At 40.2% G+C, this 18900-nt stretch overlaps 1 protein-coding gene across 1 annotated transcript in view; it reads right to left on the reverse strand.

Annotated features, from left to right (window-relative positions):
- Positions 1-18900, reverse strand: part of CACNA2D3 (calcium voltage-gated channel auxiliary subunit alpha2delta 3) — a 958661-nt gene that overhangs the window by 56584 nt on the left and 883177 nt on the right. The window contains exons 32-35 of the mRNA XM_023189561.2: positions 17059-17134; positions 14079-14131; positions 12497-12552; positions 3603-3714 (exon numbers count right to left, since the gene is read on the reverse strand). Coding sequence (XP_023045329.1) covers positions 3603-3714; positions 12497-12552; positions 14079-14131; positions 17059-17134 — 297 coding nt within the window. The remainder of the gene's footprint in view (positions 1-3602; positions 3715-12496; positions 12553-14078; positions 14132-17058; positions 17135-18900) is intronic.

Below are 18900 nucleotides of genomic sequence, written 5' to 3' on the forward strand. Positions count from 1 at the left end.
ATGCTTATAGGTATATCTATACACATATACAATGAACCTGAAAAGCTAAGCATCAAATACAAAATCTTAGAAAATAAAAAACAATGTAAACTCAAGAATCATAGAAGAAAGATAAAACAAACATATCTCTGGCAGTATGAAAAGGGAGAGAGAGAGGGAAGGAGGCAAGAGGAAAGGGAACAAGAGGGAGGATCAATTAAAAGCTTTAAAAGGGGGCAAAATCACAAATATAGTAACATTTTTAATCAAAAGAAAACACTATCAACAATGCCTGCAATAATCTTGAAAAATGAGGTGAAACAGGCAGTTTTCTAAGAAATATAATCACCAAAACCATTTCAAAAGGAAAAAGAAAATCCAGAAATATCTAACCACAAAAGAAACTAATTTCATAGTTGTAAATTTATACGCACACGAAAAAACACACACATACAAATCCCACCAGTCACTAATAGTTTTACAAGTTTTACCAAATCTTCAAGAAACAGATACTGGATTTCATCTTATATAAAATGCTACAGGTATTACACAAAGAGGGAAACTGTAAGTAATTTTGTGGCAATAAAATGACCTTAATAGGAAAGCCAAATGACAGTGCAAGGAAGAAAAAGTATTGCCACTCTCCCTTTTGAGCATAAAAACAAAAAGTTCACGGTGTAAGTAAATTGAATTCAGCAATATGTGTGAAATATTATTACTTTTTTTTTTTTCTGAGACGGAGTCTAGCTCTGTTGCCAGGCTGGAGTGCAGTGCCAAGATAACGGCTTACTGCAACCTTCACCTCCCGAGTTTAAGCAATTCTCTTGCCTCAACCTCCCGAGTAGCTGGGATTACAGGTGCCCACCACCACGCCTGGCTAATTTTTGTATTTTTTAGTAGAGGCAGGGTTTCACCATGTTGGCCAGGCTGGTCTCCAACTCCCGACCTCAGGTGATACACCCGCCTTGGCCTCCCAAAGTGCTGAGATTACAGGCATGAGCCACCACGCCTGGCCTGTTTATGACAATGAAGGTCCATTCTGAAAAAGCAAGTATATTTTCACATTACACATTCTATATACTATTAATATATAATAAATACTACATATAAAGTATGTAATATATACATACTATACATATGTAATATACGCTACATATATTATGTATAATACATACACATATGCATTATATATTTATTTCATGAAAATAAAATCATGACATATACATGATTATAGATATCATGAAATATACAAACAATACATACATATGATATGTATATATAATACATATATAATACATATATTATACATATCAAAACCCTATCAGAATTCATAGAAATTAATAGCTATTTCCAAAATTAATATGCAAGAGTAGAGTCAAGAATAACCAAGAAAACTTAGAAGTATTTTATATGTATATATATTTCATAATTTAAAATTTTAAAAATATTAATGTAACTTAACATGTTAACAAATTAAGGAAATTTTTTTTGTAATGGATGTAGAACTTTCTTATGAAATTCAACATCCATTTAGATTTCAACAATAACAATGAAAACAAAAACTCTTACAAAAGTTTTCTTTAGCCTCATAAATTGTTACTACTAAAAATCTACAGCAATTATGGAATTAACAGTGATGGCTGCACAACATTGTGAATATACTTAATGATCCTGAATTATACACTTTAAAATGGTTCAATGGTAAATTTTATATTCTTTATATTTTATGACAATAAAAAAAGTCCTTTAGCAAACATACTTAACATGTAATTATTGGAGGCACTTCCTTTAAATCAGGAATGAGACATGGTTGCCTAATCTCATTGCTTCTATTTAACGATGTGTCAGAAGTATAGTGCAATAAAACAGAAAACAATAATTAAGCATGGAGATTAGAAAGCAAACGTTTCACAAATGATATTACGGTCTATGCAAAAAGTCCAAGAGCATCCATACACAAACAAGTCGATCTCAAAGAGCATTTAGCAGTGTGTTGGATACAATATTCAATATACAGAAATCAGTGATATGTTCATATACTAGTACTTACAAATTAGAAAAGTAGTTTTAAATATATACTATTTATGATAGAAGAAAAACTATGGGGTATGTAGGTATAAATATATAAAGTTATAAAATTGTATTAAAAGGCATAGAAAAGGCATATAACTAAAGAGATATACTTAGTTTATTAATGGGAAGTCCAATTATTATAAAAAATAGCAATTATCTTTAAATTGACCTATCACTTACAGAAATTTTAATCAAAAACTTATCAAAATTCATGGAAATGGGCCAGGCGCGGTGGCTCATGCCTGTAATCCCAGGACTTTGGGAGGCCGAGACAGGTGGATCATGACGTCAGGAGATCGAGACCATCCTGGCTAACAAGGTGAAACCCCGTCTCTACTAAAAAATACAAAAAAAATTAACCGGGTGTGGTGGCGGGTGCCTATAATCCCAGCTACTCAGGAGGCTGAGGCCAGAGAATGGCGAGAACCCAGGAGGCGGAGCTTGCAGTGAGCTGAGATTGCGCCACTGTACTCCCAGCCTGGGCGACTGAGCGAGACTCCGTCTCAAAAAAAAAAAAAAAAAAAAAATTCGTGGAAATTAACAAGCTAGTTCCAAAATAAGTATGCAAGAGTAAAGAATCAAGAATAATTAAGAAAACTTATAAGAAGAATAAGGAAAGGAGCTTGTTCTCCTAAATACCAAGTCATATTATAAAGCTATAATAATTTAAAAGATATGGTATTATATATAGGTATTAATAAACCATAAGATCTGGAAACAGATCTGCATATAGATGGGAACTCAGCCCATGACTAGACTTATTTAAACAAAAAAGAAAGAAAGAAAATTTCTGTGCATTGTGTGCCTGTAGTCCCAGCTACTTGGGAGGCTGAGACAGGAGGATTTCTTGAGCCCAGGAGTTTGAGACCAGCCCAGGCAACATAGTAAGACCTGTCTCAAAAAAAAAAAGAAAAAAAAAAAAGGCATCTGTAAAGAGTCAAACCACAGAATAGGAAGACCCACATACAATGCATACGATTGTAAAGAAATAGTATCCGAAAGAGAAAGAACACCCAAATCAGTAAGAGTAGATCTAACCACCCATTCGGGAACTGCCCAATTGGAATAAAGAGGTCAGAAATCCCAAATAACCAATAAAACCATTAAAAGACACTCAATCTCATTAGCAATCAGGGAAATGCATACTCAATCACCAAGAAACATTTCCAACTTATCAGGTTTGGGTAAATCCTGAAGGCTTGTGCCTTCAGTAAAGATACGTAAGGACATTCTCAAACACACAGTTCAAACTGCCAACTGTCAATTGAGAAAGCACCAATAAGAACTTTCCCAAAACATGAACAAACTGACTACACATCTCCTATACTGCAGGATGTATTTTCATGCATTCTGAATGCTTCCCAGCGTCTAGAATATCTTATAAAGCCAAGTGGTGTTTCTTCTAAGCTGATAGAAATACTTCCTTACACAAGAGGGCAGCCATGTTTTCTATTGGTGTAACTGTGCCTGCAAGTCACACAGACCTATCTGGGAAAGTTCTGTGCTGAGCAGAAAGGTGTAGGGGGTTAGAGGGTCGGGGGATGGCTTACTTGGAGCAGTCTTCACAAGCAATATTCCCTGTGGTCTCCTTGATGGTGCGCTCAGAGACAAATGCTGGATATTCAGTATCACAAGGCTCCAGGGTCTGTTTCAATTTCTGGGCTGTAGGGATAGGGGGAAAAAAAAAGGTAAAGAATGCAAGGCACAGGCTCAATATTGTGACTGGCAGCCCACAGCAACCCAGAACACAGTTCCGCTTCTGCTGCTCTGTGATTTTTCTAGCACAGCATAATGCATTATTTTCTAATTAGTCAAGTGATTTCATCTGCCAAGCAACTCTATAAGCTATAATTCCTCCAACAGTTGTGTTGGCTTGATCAGCTATCATTTATGCATCACAAGAATTCAAATTTCTGGGACAACATCAGTCACAGGGTCTCTGACCTCAGACTTACTCAAACTCAGCAACAACACATATGTATATCTGAATAAATGTATAAAATATAAGTTATACCATATTATTTAGGGTGAGACAAAGGTCATGATACAATTGCATGGTTTTATTATAGAAAGAAAATTGAAATATGAAATAGTAAACTACATAATGTCTTTGAAGCACAGCCATGAACCAAATCCTACTATTATGAAGCTCTTTGTCCAATAATATACCATGTCAATTTTAAAGCACTAAATAACCCTGGTACGTGGATGAGCACATAGCAGGCACTTGGTAGAGGCTTGGCAGTTGATTGTCCAGTGGGCAAGATCCAAAACCTCACTAGGTCTCAATTTTCTTATTTGTAAATTAAGGATAATCAAGTTCTATCAGAGGTTGATGTGAGAAGTAAATAAAACAATGTATGTTGACTACTTAGTACAGTACCTGAAACAAAATGAGTGTTCAGTAAATGTCAAATAATGATAATAATAATAGCAACAACAACAAAGATAACAGTATCATTCTAATGAAGCCATTGTGACATTATAACAATGACAATAATGATAGACACTACAGCATAGTGGTTAAGGGTGAAGGCTCTGAAGTAAGAGAAGTTTGGAGTACGAATCCCTGCTCTGCTACTTCTAGTGAATCCTCACTGTTCTCATCTGTAAAATGGGGATGCTAGTAGTACAGGTACTCTTCACAGGAGGTCTACTTGTTAGCATTTCCCCCAAGAGAATGCTTACAGATTTCCAATACCACAGTTTGTACAAAGCCTTCAGTTATTGTTTTCGTAGGAAAAAAAATCGTATTTACATTTACAATTCCAAAATTCAACAGGATTTTAACAAAACTGTGTGTGAACAAAGTCTCATGTTACATTCCAAATATAACTGGTTGGTGGGCAGAACTACAGGGAGATGTTTTGTCCACTGTCCATGTGGGATGCTGCTGGCACTAGGTGAGCCGTCAGTGCTACTGCACAAAAAACAACTGTTGGGTAACAACCAAACACTTGTGGGGTGATCAGGAAGCGATTCTAAGCATTTGTAGTATCCTAACATGATGCTTTCTTATATGTAGGCTTTTCACTGAGGTTTAACTATCTTGAGGAAATTGGTTGAGGGTTTGGGGTTGGAGCACAATGCATTTAATCTTTATTATTCAAAACAAAAGGAAGCAGACTTTTCATCAGCTCTTTCACTCAGAATATAGAATTTTCAGTAACTGATCGCTGACATTAAGGGGAAATGTCTATAGTAACCTCACAGGATCGTTCTGAGGAATAAATGAACAAAAGCATGTACAGCTCTTAGCAGAGTGAAGCATGCATGCACTTTTGCCCACCTACATGCATACACACAGCCTTCATGAAATGCTACTCATTAGCAAGTGTTACCATCCACAGGCCAGAGGCTGGCTAGTTATGTAGTAGCTAAAAGCACCAATTCCAGGCAATGAATCCTGCCACTGCTATGTGACAGCAGGTGAGCTTTTAACCGTTTTACACCTTAGTGTCCTCATCAGCTAAATGGGAATAGCAGTACCAAGCTTGTGTGGTTGTTTGAGAATCAAATGAATTACATGGACAGTAGCTGTCATGCTGTGAGGGCTGCTTAAGTGTATGTTTTTACCACCATCGTGACTCCTGCTGTACTTGTGCTATTTCATGGAGTCAGGCGTTTTGAACCATCACTTTTTGGTAGAAAAGGCAAGCAAATGGCTGCCTCTCTGACTCCTGACTCCACTGATTGTACAGTGCTGGTAGTCATTCTCAAGAAAGGCCAGGTTCCAAACACTATCCCTTTGTCCCCAAGATGCTAGCTCATTGGAGGGAACATTAAATGCCTGCTGAATACAAGAATGACTCTCCTGAATAGTGTTTTCAAACATGAAATAGAATACAGTGGGCCAAAAAATGTGAGAATCTCCGTCCCTTATGACACATTTCTTTCTTGCCTTTCAGGTGCAGGGTAAGGTGAATTTTAGGTGCTCCAGGCCCAATAGTAACAACACAGAAGAGCCACGTGGTGGTAACATCATTCTCTTTCCAAATCTTTTTCGGTGCCCCTGTTTTGTAAGGAGGACATCTTCGTTTGACAGTAGGGAGTTTCCACCACCTTTCTATCTTTTACACTCCTTTCTTTCATTTGCTCTCCTCTCCCTTTAAGCTGAAGAGACCAAACACAAAGCTCATAGGATCTGGCTAAAATTTGGTAACACTTTTTATTTTCATGGTTCTTATTTTTACAACTGGTTTCTCTGTATGGCAAATCATTCTGGTTTTCAGTTTATAAAACTTTCTTTTCATAGTTAAATTATTTGAATTTAAAAAACTGAGTCCCTTGAAATGAAATAAAGATTTAAGTATACAACAGCTTAGGTTATAAGTGGAAGCGGCACAAGCATGCAGATGGAATATAAAAACCTACTGATGGCATAACAGCTAAATTTATGGAGAAATTGCTGTGTTCCAGATGCTGTCCTGCTTAATATGTATTAATTTATTTCATAGTAAAACATGACAAAATTAAAAAATAAACTATGAGGTATGAACAGTTGTTATCTGTTTTGCAGATGGTGAATGGAGGAAAAAGAACGAGGGTAAATTGCCCAAATTCATCCACTGAGTATGTGGCAGAACCAAAATTTGACCTTGGGCTGTCTGGCTCCAGCATGTATATGTTTCACTGCTCTGTGAAGTTCGGCCAATGAAAAAAAATAAGAAAGGTCTTTGGGTCAGGCTGAGATAGGCAGCACACATGATTTGAATAAGCCTGATAATTGCACCATCTCTAATTCTAATTGTCTGGGCCAGTTACAGTGGAATGAGTCCAGTACTCTCAATGGTGAGACTCATTTGGCTCTGATCCTTTCTGGAGATGAAATTCTTTTTCCTTTGACAATTGTAGGGCACTCCATCCTGATATAGTGATAAACCGTTGGGTCTATTTGCAGCACGACTATTGGCTGGAAGTTGCTTGATGTGCTTTTGGGAAACATGAATTATCGTATAAAGCCATGGCCACATTTAATTTAAATAACATGGCTAGAACTTACTTTGTCTAGAGTGCTATGGAAAACACCACATATATGTGCAGTCACTATTATTTATCTATGGAGTTTCAAACCAGTAACTGAGGCTGCTTGCAATCTACTGGATACTGTTTTTGTTGTTGTTGTTGTTGGAGACAGAGTCTCACTCTGTTGCCCAGTCTGGAGTACAGTGGTGTGATCTCGGCTCACTGTAACCTCTGCCTCCTGGGTTCAAACGACTGTCTTGCCTTAGCCTCCCAAGTAGCTGGGATTACAGGCATGCAGCACCATGCTTGGCTAGTTTTTTTGTATTTTTAGTAGAGATGGGGGTTTCACCATCTTGGCCAGGCTGGTCTCGAACTCCTGGCCTCAGTGATCTGCCCACCTTGGCCTCCCAAAGTGCTGGGATTACAGGTGTGAGCCACCGTGCCTGGCTCTATTGGATACTGTTTTAACTCTTAGGCACTCAGAACTCTCATCTTACAAAGCTGTAGGTAGTCAAGGATCACTGAGCTCAGTTTGGCTGACTCCTTCTTTTTCCAGAAGGGAAAAATGAGGTTCCAGAAGCAGACACTGCCTGCCGTGGGTCCCACAGAGAGTGACTCATCACAATCATCATTAACTCATACAGCAAACCACCACCACCTTCACCATCAATCTTAACTATGCACTTACTACATGCCAAACCCTGTGCCAGGCCCTTAGCATGGGCAGAATCCTCATCACCACAGAATAAGCAAGCCCTTGCTACTGTCCCATTCTGCAGATGAAGAAACTAAAGCTCAGAAATGAAGATACTTGCCCAAGGTCACACTGCAATGAGTGATGGGGTCCAGATGTGAGCCTGGCCCTCACATCCCGGAGCCCACACTGCTGTGCCTCCTGTCCCAGTTACGCCGATGTCACCACCACCTATCACCCATTCACAATGAAGCACCCAAGGGAGCATCCGCACAATTGAATTTCTTTACTTTTCCCTTAGCAACAAATGTCCCTGATGAGAATAACTGACTTGGGTTCACAGTAATTATGTGCAGACAATTGGGAATGAATAGATTTGCCATTTGAAAAGCCTTCCTCTTCTTTTGTTTCTGTGAATGCACCCCTGTTCACAACCGGGTGCCAGCAAGCTCTGTTCTCTTTGTGCAACTTCACCAAAATGATACCTTTGTGATAATCAAGCAGAAATGGGCTTCCACAGTCCCCTTCATTAAGGAAATGGAGCAGATAAACAGTGTAATTATGGATTCCATTTTTAGCTAAAACAAAGATGTATGTCTCAGCTCAGAGTCTTTATCTAGTGAGGGAATGGTAAATTTAGAATGAAGAAACCTTGCAAGCCAATAGCATATGGTGCCTGAAACATTTCCCTCCTTATGCCGGGTCTGGGATTTATATTTACATTTAATAAGGTATCCCAATGACAGCAATCCTGTGGATGAATGAGTTCACCTTTGCTTCTTTTCATTTCTTCATCCATAGAATGGAAAAAGTCATATGATGCCCAGCAGAGGGCTGTCGGCTGGAATGAGACAATTCCAGTGCAGTAGCTGCGGCTCTCGCTGTCATCATTAGCTGAGGGAGGTCTTGGCTTAGGTCTGAGTCCATTGCCTCTTAGCTGTCTGACTTAGGTGCTTCAGAGAGGCTTGGCAGGAAATTCTAGCAGTCCCTACCTCTCAGGTATGTTGAACAGATCTGAAGATAATCTATGTGCCAGCTCTCTGGAAATGGCAAAGCACTTATGTAGCAGCACACCATGCATCAACGATGCAATTATGTGACAAGGTCTCTCTGTAGTCTGTGGAAAGGAGGTCTCACAGTCTGGCAGTGGAGTCAGAGGACATGCTGAAATGATCTATTCAGGGGCCTTTCTACAAAGCTCCTTAAGACAGAAAATAGAGAACTAAAGCACCATATTATTCCTTTCAGCTGAAAACTGGACCACTTTTGGTCCAGCTGGGGTGGGGGTGGTGAAATTGCAGAATGGGAGCCTTCACAAGTATCTCTCAACATCGTGGGTACAGAGATCATACCCTGCTCCCTCAGTCACTGTCCCCTACTCTGCACCCCTCAGTCGGGGCCAGGGTTTCTCAACAGTGGCACTATTGATATTTTGAGTGGGATATTTCTTTGTTATGGGGGCTGTCTTGTGTATTGCAGGATATTTAGCTGCATCCCTGGCCTCTAGCTACCAGATTCTAACAAGAACCCTCCTTCCCATGCTGTGACAGCAAACATGTCTCCAGTCATTCCCCTGGGAGGCAAAACTGCCCCCATTTGAAAACCACTGTTCTAGGCAAAGATCATAGTGAATGGCATTCAGTAAAACTCTAGAATCCATAGGACCAAAATAACAGTATGGCTAGATGTCTGTGGTGGCAGGTCACGGAAAAGGGAAACAGGTCAAGGTGAGGATGAGGGAAGTGGGAGTGAACGCAGACATGAAGAGAAGGGAACGTCCTCACTAGGTATGAAGAAGAATGCCAAAAAGTGAACCACTGAAAACAAGCTTGCTGCCCTCAGCCCTGTGTAAACTCCTAAGAAATAACCAGACATCTCAGGTAAAAAAACCACCGCCACCACCCAAAGCATGAGCGCCCACCCACCAGGCATGGAGTACTTGCACAAGGGCTTGGCATGCATTGCTTAATTCACTTCTCACAGCCACATTATATCTATTGTTTTCTCTGCTGACAAACGGAACCAAAGCCGAGAGAGACCAAGTGACTTGCCCAGAACCTCACAGCAAGCAAGAAGCAGAGAAAGGCTACCCAGAGTTCCTAACCACTAAGTTCAAAAGCTGCTCCGGCCTCTGAGAGCTCATAGTCTGATTCAGAGGGAGAGGAGATTTGTTTCCAGGTCACTGGTGCCACTGAGAGAGCAGCCATTTAACCAACTTGCAACCCATTTTCTTGGCCTCTATTGATTTTCTTATTTTTAAAAAATATCATTTATCTCTCTTCACTCCTATTAGTAAGACTGTGGAAAAGTGAGTCGAATAAGAAGAGCAAATGGTAAAAATAGCCAAGTGCCCATTTAGTAGGTCCCTCCTTGTCTTTCTTTTTTCAAATCATGTGCAATTTCAACAAAAGCAAGCTCACATTACAGGTAAAATTTCCTTTCGGGGACAAGACAGTCCTCTTCGCCTAACTCATACGTTGGTGTTTGTTTATTGACTCCCTATTTCCCATACCAACTGCTGACCCCAATTAGCTCCCTATCTCCTTCCTCCCACCATTTTATGTGTTTTTGTGTATATACGGTTTTGTATCTTGGGTTTTGTCTTGTTTTGTTATAATTTCATGAGCATTTCTTAATTTCATCAAAAAGTTTTCAGAAACAGAATAAATGCTCTTTCTGTGGATGGGTTGCAATTTATTTTAAAATGGCCTTTATTGTTAGACATTTAAAGAGTTACCAGTATTTACAATTATAAAGTCCCTGGTGATGATCATCCTATCATAGAAACCTTTGTTCCCACCCAGGTTTATGTCCTCAGGCTAATTTATACAAGTGGGATTTGGGGCAGTCACTGTCACTCAGTACCCAACCCAGCAGGGAGGAGCAAGAACTGAGTCCAAGCCCTGGGGGTCACCAGACCAATGTGCGTGTGTGTGGATGCAAGCAGAGCACAGGGGCCCTGCTCCACTGGGCTCTCAGTGTCCCAGGGCAGAGCCAAGCCTGGACAGGCATGGATTAGGCTCCCAGTTATCAGAGAGTGAACTCTGCGGGCATCAGCAGGGGCAGGACTCACTCAGCAGATTCTGCTCTATCTCACGTTCTAAGCAGAAATCAGAGAGTTCTTGGATTCCAGCAAAATGAGCCTATTTGTAAGTTACAAAGCCATGACTATAGTGACCCTAATGGTCATGCTTAGCACCAGAAAGATTTGTTAGGATATTGAATCCGCAAAGATAAAGCACCTACTGTGTGCTCAGCACCAGTTAGGTGTTAAGAGAGAACAATATTTAAAACAAAGCTCCTACCATCAAGAAATGCTAGGTTAGCGTAAAACACACACAGTGAGGCAATAATGTTAAAGAAGAGATAGGATAACGCATGAGCTGACTGGGGCAGGAACAAGAAGAAAATGTTCATTCTGCCTGAGGGAACTGAGGGGATCCTCACAGACTGGGATCTTCAGAGAAAGGAAAGGGAATGTTAGATTAAAATAGATCTAGCATCTGGGGAAATGCTGATATGTGACTAATCAATTTCTTTTTTAAAAGACAGATAGTTAGAAATAATAAGAATGGTAATAGCCTACTAGTCCCTGGCCTCCCAGGTGGGAAAATGAACATGAATGCATGAAGGCAAGAAAGAACAGAGTGTATCTGAGAAATAGCACGTGAGTGGGCAGGCCTGGGGCAGACTGCTGGAGCCAGGGTTCATTAAGGATCACTGGATTTGTAGGCAATCATCATCACTGTCATGGTCATAGTGTCACCACCGTTATAATTACAGATACGTTCTTTTATATATTGATTTTCCTTCCAACTTTTATTGTAGGTGTGGAGGGTACATGTGCAGGTTTTTTACATGGGTCAACTGCATGTCTCGAGGGTTTGGTGTACAGATTATTTCAGCATCCTGGTAGTCAGCGTAGTACCCAATGGGTAGTTTTTCCATCCTCACCCTCCTCCCACCCTCCACCTCAATTAGGCCTCAGTGTCTGTTTTCCCTTCTTTGTATCCATGTTTACTCAATGTTTACCTTACTTATACGTGAGAACATGCGGTATTGCTACTATTTTTTGAGGACTTATGTTTCAGTCACTGTGGTCAGCACGTAACATGATTTCTCATAGCATTAAACACACATGCACACAGACACACAGACACACAGACATACAGACTCACTTCCTAAGATAAATATTATTTTCCCCACTGGGCTTAGCAAAGGGAAACTGAGCCTTGGAGACAGATCAGCTGACATGCCCAAGGTCAACCCTGAGCCGGGACTGAAACCTATTCTGATCTAACTCCACAACCCATGCCTCTAAGAGTCTCTACTAATTACACCCTCCTTAAATCATCAAAGATATTTGAGAAGGGAGAGGAATGTCATCAGATTTATGTTCTATGAGGGTAACTGTGAAAATGAAAATAGAATGGCTAATCATTCATTTAGCCTGAGACACCAGCAGTGTGTCTGTCTCTCTTCTATTTCAGCATTGCCCATGAACTTTCTGAAGAATTTACCTGTGCAATGTATGACCTCAAAGCCTTAGTTAAGGAAACAGGTCAAGATGTACATTCAACATGGGCTGAATGAAGCCTGTGGAATTCTGCGTCAGACTAGATAGCACAGCACTTAGCATAAAGGGTGTCTTTTTGCTGACAGAGCTGAAAAATCATCACTTTGTCCTGGGGAATTTTCTGAGCCAGCACATCCCTGACGAAAAGTAGCCGGTGAACCCAGCGCTCATCCCTCCAAGCTGGGAAACAGAAACCCGTTGCTGCTCACCTTTAGCTGTCATATCGGAGTGCCACCAACTGCAGAGGTTAAACTCCACCAGGAACCTAAACAGATCGTGGAAAAGCCCAATGTTACTTCGTCATCAATGCCTGTATCACAGAACAGTGACTTTCTGTATTCTTCAGCATCGCTTACCTCATTTGAGAACATCACAATTTGCAGATATCAACACAGTTGGCTGAGCTATCACTGAATATTCACTGGGGTTTATCTTTCTTGTGAAAGGCTTATTTTATCCCCAAAGCCAGGTTCACCTGGACTCAAAGATTCCTAGATGAGGAATAACCTGCTGTATAGGCTGAAATACTTTCCTCGTTATTGTTCACCAGTTATTCAATCTTAATATCATCTAATTTGATTCCACAGTAAAAGGCCAATTTCTAATGAGCTTCTCCTCCCTTAGTTCAGAAATACAGAGAGAATATTCTCCTCTGCCAAGACTATGATCTGTAGTAATGAAAGATGCTTTCAAAATGAATACTGCTGCTTGAACTTGTTTAAGCCCCTCCGCGTGTGTGTGTATAGAGGGAGGTAGAACAGACTTCTCTCTATGAAATTATGTCACAATGCAACTTCATAAAAATCAACATTTCTCAATGGCTGGTAAAGAACACAAAAATAATATAAATTATCCTCCAAATAGATGAAGAGAGATCAAAATTTGGTCATTTGTTTCATTTGTTTTTCAGGCTTATGACTACTATTCCTAGCAGCTGTCTCTCAATCTAAATCCCACTATTACCTGTTAATGTTCTTTCTCTGCCTCATGTGTATATGGAGAATTTACTTCCCATTTGAATTCACAAACTGTATTAAATTAATAGAGGTTACAGTAAATTAAGAGGACAGTGACTATCCATCAAATGGCATGAAATTTGCCTCAAACCCACAGAAGTGGAGTCTAAGCAGGGGAAATAAGAATGAGAGAGTTTGGTGCAACTTAAACAACCTTGTTTACATGTTCATCTATGAAATTCTTCCCTTTTGTGTGACACAGTGTTTCTGTAATGTGTCTAATATCTAGTCTGAAAGTCAAGACTTTCATCTTTGTGCCATTTCAAGTGTTACCTAAGTCACAGATGCAACGAGCACCTCCAAACAAGACCATAGTTTGACAGGAAAAACAATGAAATCCCACCTGAGGAAGCCCCCAGCCCTAGCTGACAATCTCACACATCTCCCATTCCTGCACAGGCCAAGGCAGCCAAAGGAGCATGGTGGACAGTCACAGCAGTGTGCTCTTCCGACCACAGCCCACCAGGCTGCAGTCAAATCAGCCAGACATCCATGTGAAATTGAACAGTAACCACAATAAGTAAATTTAGTTGTATATTGCAAACTGTTAATCTGCTAAAGTATGACATAATAGCCAAAGGAGTGATCATGAATCACTGAATAAAAGATCATTTTTGGTCTCTGTGTTCAATATTTTGAGACGTTCAATGAAATTATCTCAGAGCACTAGGAATCTAACGGTTATTGAAAGCATGACTCACAATCTCTAAGTTCACTTTATGATACAAAAAGGAAAATATTAATCCTTTTCAAAAATGCAGCAGATTTTACTTACAAGACAAGTTCTGTCATGATCCATTTTACTGCAGAGAGGAAGGCATTATAAGGCTGAAGAGAAGAATTCAGTACATTAAAAACAATGTATTGCACACAAAATTTGTAGCTTAATTTAGGGCTTTACATAAGGACAATGTTATTCTTCTAGAGAGATTGATATCATGTTAAAAAACAGTGGCGTTCTAGCTAGGGGAAGAAAATTGTTGGATACTGTATCCTAAAACTAACATTTTAAAACTTTGAACTCCACTCCAGTGAGATGTGATTTACAAGTAAAATAAACCTGATCTAATACAAGGGTTATCAGTAGGAGGAAAAAGGAAGTTCAGCACCCGATGCTTAAACCTTTACCCTCTAGGGGCTAATATTTTGAAGCTTAATGCTGAGGGGGCTGGAATCATATAACTAATTTCAAATGGTAATTTACAGGGCAGCCTCTTGGAAAGGTGATTCCCTGTTCTCCATCACTGTATGTCATTCATTAAAATAAGCAAAATTGCATACACCTGATTTTAATGCCGTCCATGAATTATGTAGGATTTAAGCTGCCTTTTTTCACACTCACATATTTGGACTTGAAAAAAATGATAACCATATAAACATGTGATTTTATCCTTGCTGAAAATCCCCTTCACTCTATAAAAGAAGGCATTGAAAGCCTAATCTTTATTTCAGAATATTTTAATTAAAAAAAGCAGTTGGATTGTTTACACTGTGATATTTCCTATGTGGATAATTCAATTTCCTGAATTCTGGAAAATACCAAGTCTCCCCCTCAGTTGGTTCTTTGTACCTAGCTATGCCATTTATGTGACTGGGGCGTGGACTTGAGAGACAGGCAATGACACTAGTAAATCCCGGGCTCTGGGCTCCAGATGTCAGGTCCAGAAGAATCTCAGAACCTTCTGTGGTTGCCTTTAGATATCAGAGAATTGAAATGCATGCCAAATCCTGGCTCTGCAGCTAGAGCTGCTTAATCCCACCTTCTGAGCATTTTAATTATAAGAACTAGAAGTGAGAATGGAGGAATTATCCAGTTTTAAATGAAACAAGAACAAATTTACATGCCCCCAATCATTTTCAAAACTTTCCCAGTCCGGCCAGAAAGTAAATGTGCAGAACAACAACAACAATGCTGAGGCTCTTCCAAGCCCACCCAGATTTCAGACTTGGTGTATCTCTTGCTCTGATTCGACTGAGTGCTTCCACATCATTCCTTGAATCACAGGGTTCTGGGCCACCAGGATTAGGGTCAGATAAGGATGTGAACTTTTAACAGTTTCCTGAAACCACACTTTGCAGTCCTGCGGTTCTGCCATTACATTTTATGGCTTGAAAAATAATCATCTTGCTTTCAAAAAGACCGGGGTGGTCAGACTATGGGACAATGTTGTGTTTTTGTACCTGCTGGGATGGGTAATGTGGGTCAGGGGGAGGAGAGAGTAAATAAAAGGATTAAGGAAGCTTTGGAGGTTGAGGGGAAAGAGGGCAGTAGCAGTGGCAGCTCGCTCTGAGGCCAGGGAAAGGCACTCAGGCATTCCGTGCCAGGCATTGGCTCAATATATGAGTAAACAAAGGGATTATGCAAATACGGGATTAAAACAATTTAAATGCACATTATCATTTAAAAGCATAAAGCCACTAAGCTTTTAAATCTAATGATGAAAACACACCTTGGGAACGTTTAAAGTCTGGAACTATTCATGCTAAGGTTAGGGGAGTTGGGTTTAGAAAGACATAGTGAGTCTCACTAAAAAGCTGTATTTTTCAAAATATTCATCCCTTTAGCTGCCTCTCACAAATTTGCCAGCTCTGAATCATTTCTTGCTCCCTCAGTGTAGGAGAACCGTGTTAATTATTCAGTTTTTAAATAACCCCCTTGTAACATCTTACATCTGCAAATTAGAAAGTATATATATTTTAAAGCCAAAATAGCATTTAAATGTTGTGTTTCAAACAAAATTTTAGGTTAATTTTTAGTATTTACAAAATAATAGCATTGTAAGGGTTATATTTAAAAACATATGACAGACTATCCAGAGGTACACTATATCTTTTTTTTTCTGTGTTTTTAGGTGTTGCTGGCCAAATTTACATTGTCTATGCATTGTAAATTACATTTTTAATTTGGGAGTAAGTGATAACAGTTAATTTCTGGCCATCTGAAAGCCAGTTTCTAATGGCACAATAGCTATGCTGATTGATCCTCATCTGTGACATCACCAAGGAATCAGCTCCAGGGAAAACGATGCCGAAACCCCGTGGCATGATTAGGGGAGAGGGAGTATCTGTGATCAAAATGGGAATTAGAACACAAGCTCACAACTCCATTACAAACTAAAAGGACAAGTTCTGTTGAACAAAACCAAGTTATTTTATATACAAATGGGAGAATTAACAAAACTTCTCCCTTTTTCTGTCCATCACAAGGGGGTTGCTGCATTAATCCATCAAAGGCTTTAGACCCATTTTTCATTCATATAATCACTGGATTTGAGTTGAAACAGCAGTGACTTTTTAAAATTTTATTTATTTATTTATTTTTTGAGAGGCAGGCTCGCTCTGTTGCCCAGGCTGGAGTGCAGTGGCATGATCTTGGCTCACTGCAACCTCTGCCTCCTGGGTTCAAGCAGTTCTCCTGCCTCAGCCTCCTGAGTAGCTGGGATTATAAGCGCATGTCACCATGCCTGGCTAATTTTTGTATTTGTAGTAGAGACGGGGTTTCACTATGTTGGCAAAGGTGGTCTCAAACTCCTGACCCCAAGTGATTCCGCCACCTCAGCCTCCCAAAGTGCTGGGATAGCAGGCGTTAGCTACTGCGGCTGGCCTGAAGTGTTTTTTTTTTTAATGAGTAAAGTCAAAATGTTCATGATTTTGCAAAAAGATAAACTTGATTACTCCAAAGAGGAAGATAACACTCAGACAGGGAGAAAGACAGAAATGCGCAGCTGTTTTCTGGGTGACAGCATAGTACTTACATCCAGGAGGCCATGGGCGCCATCGCTGCTTTCCTTGTTGGCTCTACACATGGCTTGGTAGTCATAAAGGGTAATTCTACAGGAGAAAAATGGAAGGGAGCTTCGCTAAATGAGAAAACATGGGAACCAATTGATGCTATGTACTACAAGGTGAGCAGTCACTATCATCAAGGGCAACAGTGACAAACACCACGCAGCTCTAACATGGATAATGAACAAGCAGCCCAGCAAAGGCCAGTGCTGGAGGCACAGTCATATTATCACTTGGAATTTGAAGAACAAAGGAAACGAAGGTGTCGGGAAGGGTAGAAGGGGATGAGGACCCACCTAACTTGATGTAACAGTCATTTGGTCTGAAGAAGGATGGTCTGCATTGAGCAAGATATTCCAAAGGGAATGTGCTATTCTGAACTGGATTCTAAGACCCGGATGGAATTTACTTGGGCCATGTCTCCAAGGGACAGGAGAACTAAGAAAAGCCACTTTGGGATAAAACATGGCAGGATTCTGTGTTTCTCAAGCACCAGGAAGCAGGTTTGGACCAGGATAAGCCCTGCACATTGACAATGTGTGGGAAACCAGTGGCTTACTAATTGTAATCCCTACTCCTTATTGTCACCACCATAAGAGTGAATGTATCTTATTTTGAAAACAGCATAGCTTATGAAACAAAAACAAAGTGGACATTTTTTTTTCCTACATCAGTGATAAAAGTAAAGCTTTCATCTCAATTATGACCTTTACACAGTTGCAAAAATGTTTTACTTTAATATTATTCAATGTACTTTAATTCCCCCACCAACAACTCTACAAAGGAAAGGTGAATGGCAATTTCTGGTAGCATGTGTTGGGACTCAGAAACCATTACCCTAAAATATGGTGCTTCGACATGAAGCAGTCTCAAGGTTTCTCCGACCTTGCTCCCTGTCTCCCTTACCCCACAGTCTCTTAATCCTCTGTCTCTCCCAAACCACAGGATGAAGCTGTTCTCTGAAGTTCCCTTATCTACCTAAAAGCCAGATCTGCCAAAGAGGAATACAATTGCCTTTCCTGACATTTCATTCACCAGAGAAGAGAAGATCACAACTCGTATCACAGAGGAAGAGACTGAAAATTAAACACCGCACCTAGAGCCCAGACCAACTTCTCCCCAACCATTGTCAGCTCTCCATCCCATTCAACTTCCACTGAAATTATTTACTAACCATTGTCTGAGCAGTAGGCCCACTCGTTTCCCCCTCAAAATCATTTATTATCCCCTCAAGTAGCCATATTTCCCCCTCTCCCCTCCCTCTATTAAGATGGGCATTTAAGCATCTGTACCCCACTGGGTTACTGGGTAACCATTCTACTATGATTCCCTGTGTTGTCCATATTAAAATACATTTTGTGTGCCTTTTTATCCTATTCACCTGCCCTTTGTCAGTTCATTTTCAGCAAACTTTCGGGGGGTGATGGGGTAAGCTCTCCCTCTTTGCCCCTACACATGTTCCAGTATTTAGATGGCGTGAACACCTTATCCCATGCTTGAAAGGTATAGCCAAAGGAGTCTGGCATTCCCACCCTTCCCTTCGGCATCCCCTCCCACCATGCCTAGCAGCCCGAAGGAGAGACACGTAAAGTCCAGCCTGAGTTACATAACAACTGCCAGATGAGATTTTAAACACTTTAATACATGTGCTTCTACATGACCGGATGAAATTCTCCCCACAGGAATTCCTTCCTAGAATAGTACAGTGGTTAATGTTGAGTGCACTTACTGCTGTGTTGGAAAGACCTCTAGATGTAAAAGCTCCATGCAGCAGGATTGGTGTTGGCTCTGTTTCACACCTACCTCTGGCA

Source organism: Piliocolobus tephrosceles, chromosome 2, assembly GCF_002776525.5.
Source record: "Piliocolobus tephrosceles isolate RC106 chromosome 2, ASM277652v3, whole genome shotgun sequence".
NCBI classification, from domain to species: Eukaryota; Metazoa; Chordata; class Mammalia; order Primates; family Cercopithecidae; genus Piliocolobus; species Piliocolobus tephrosceles.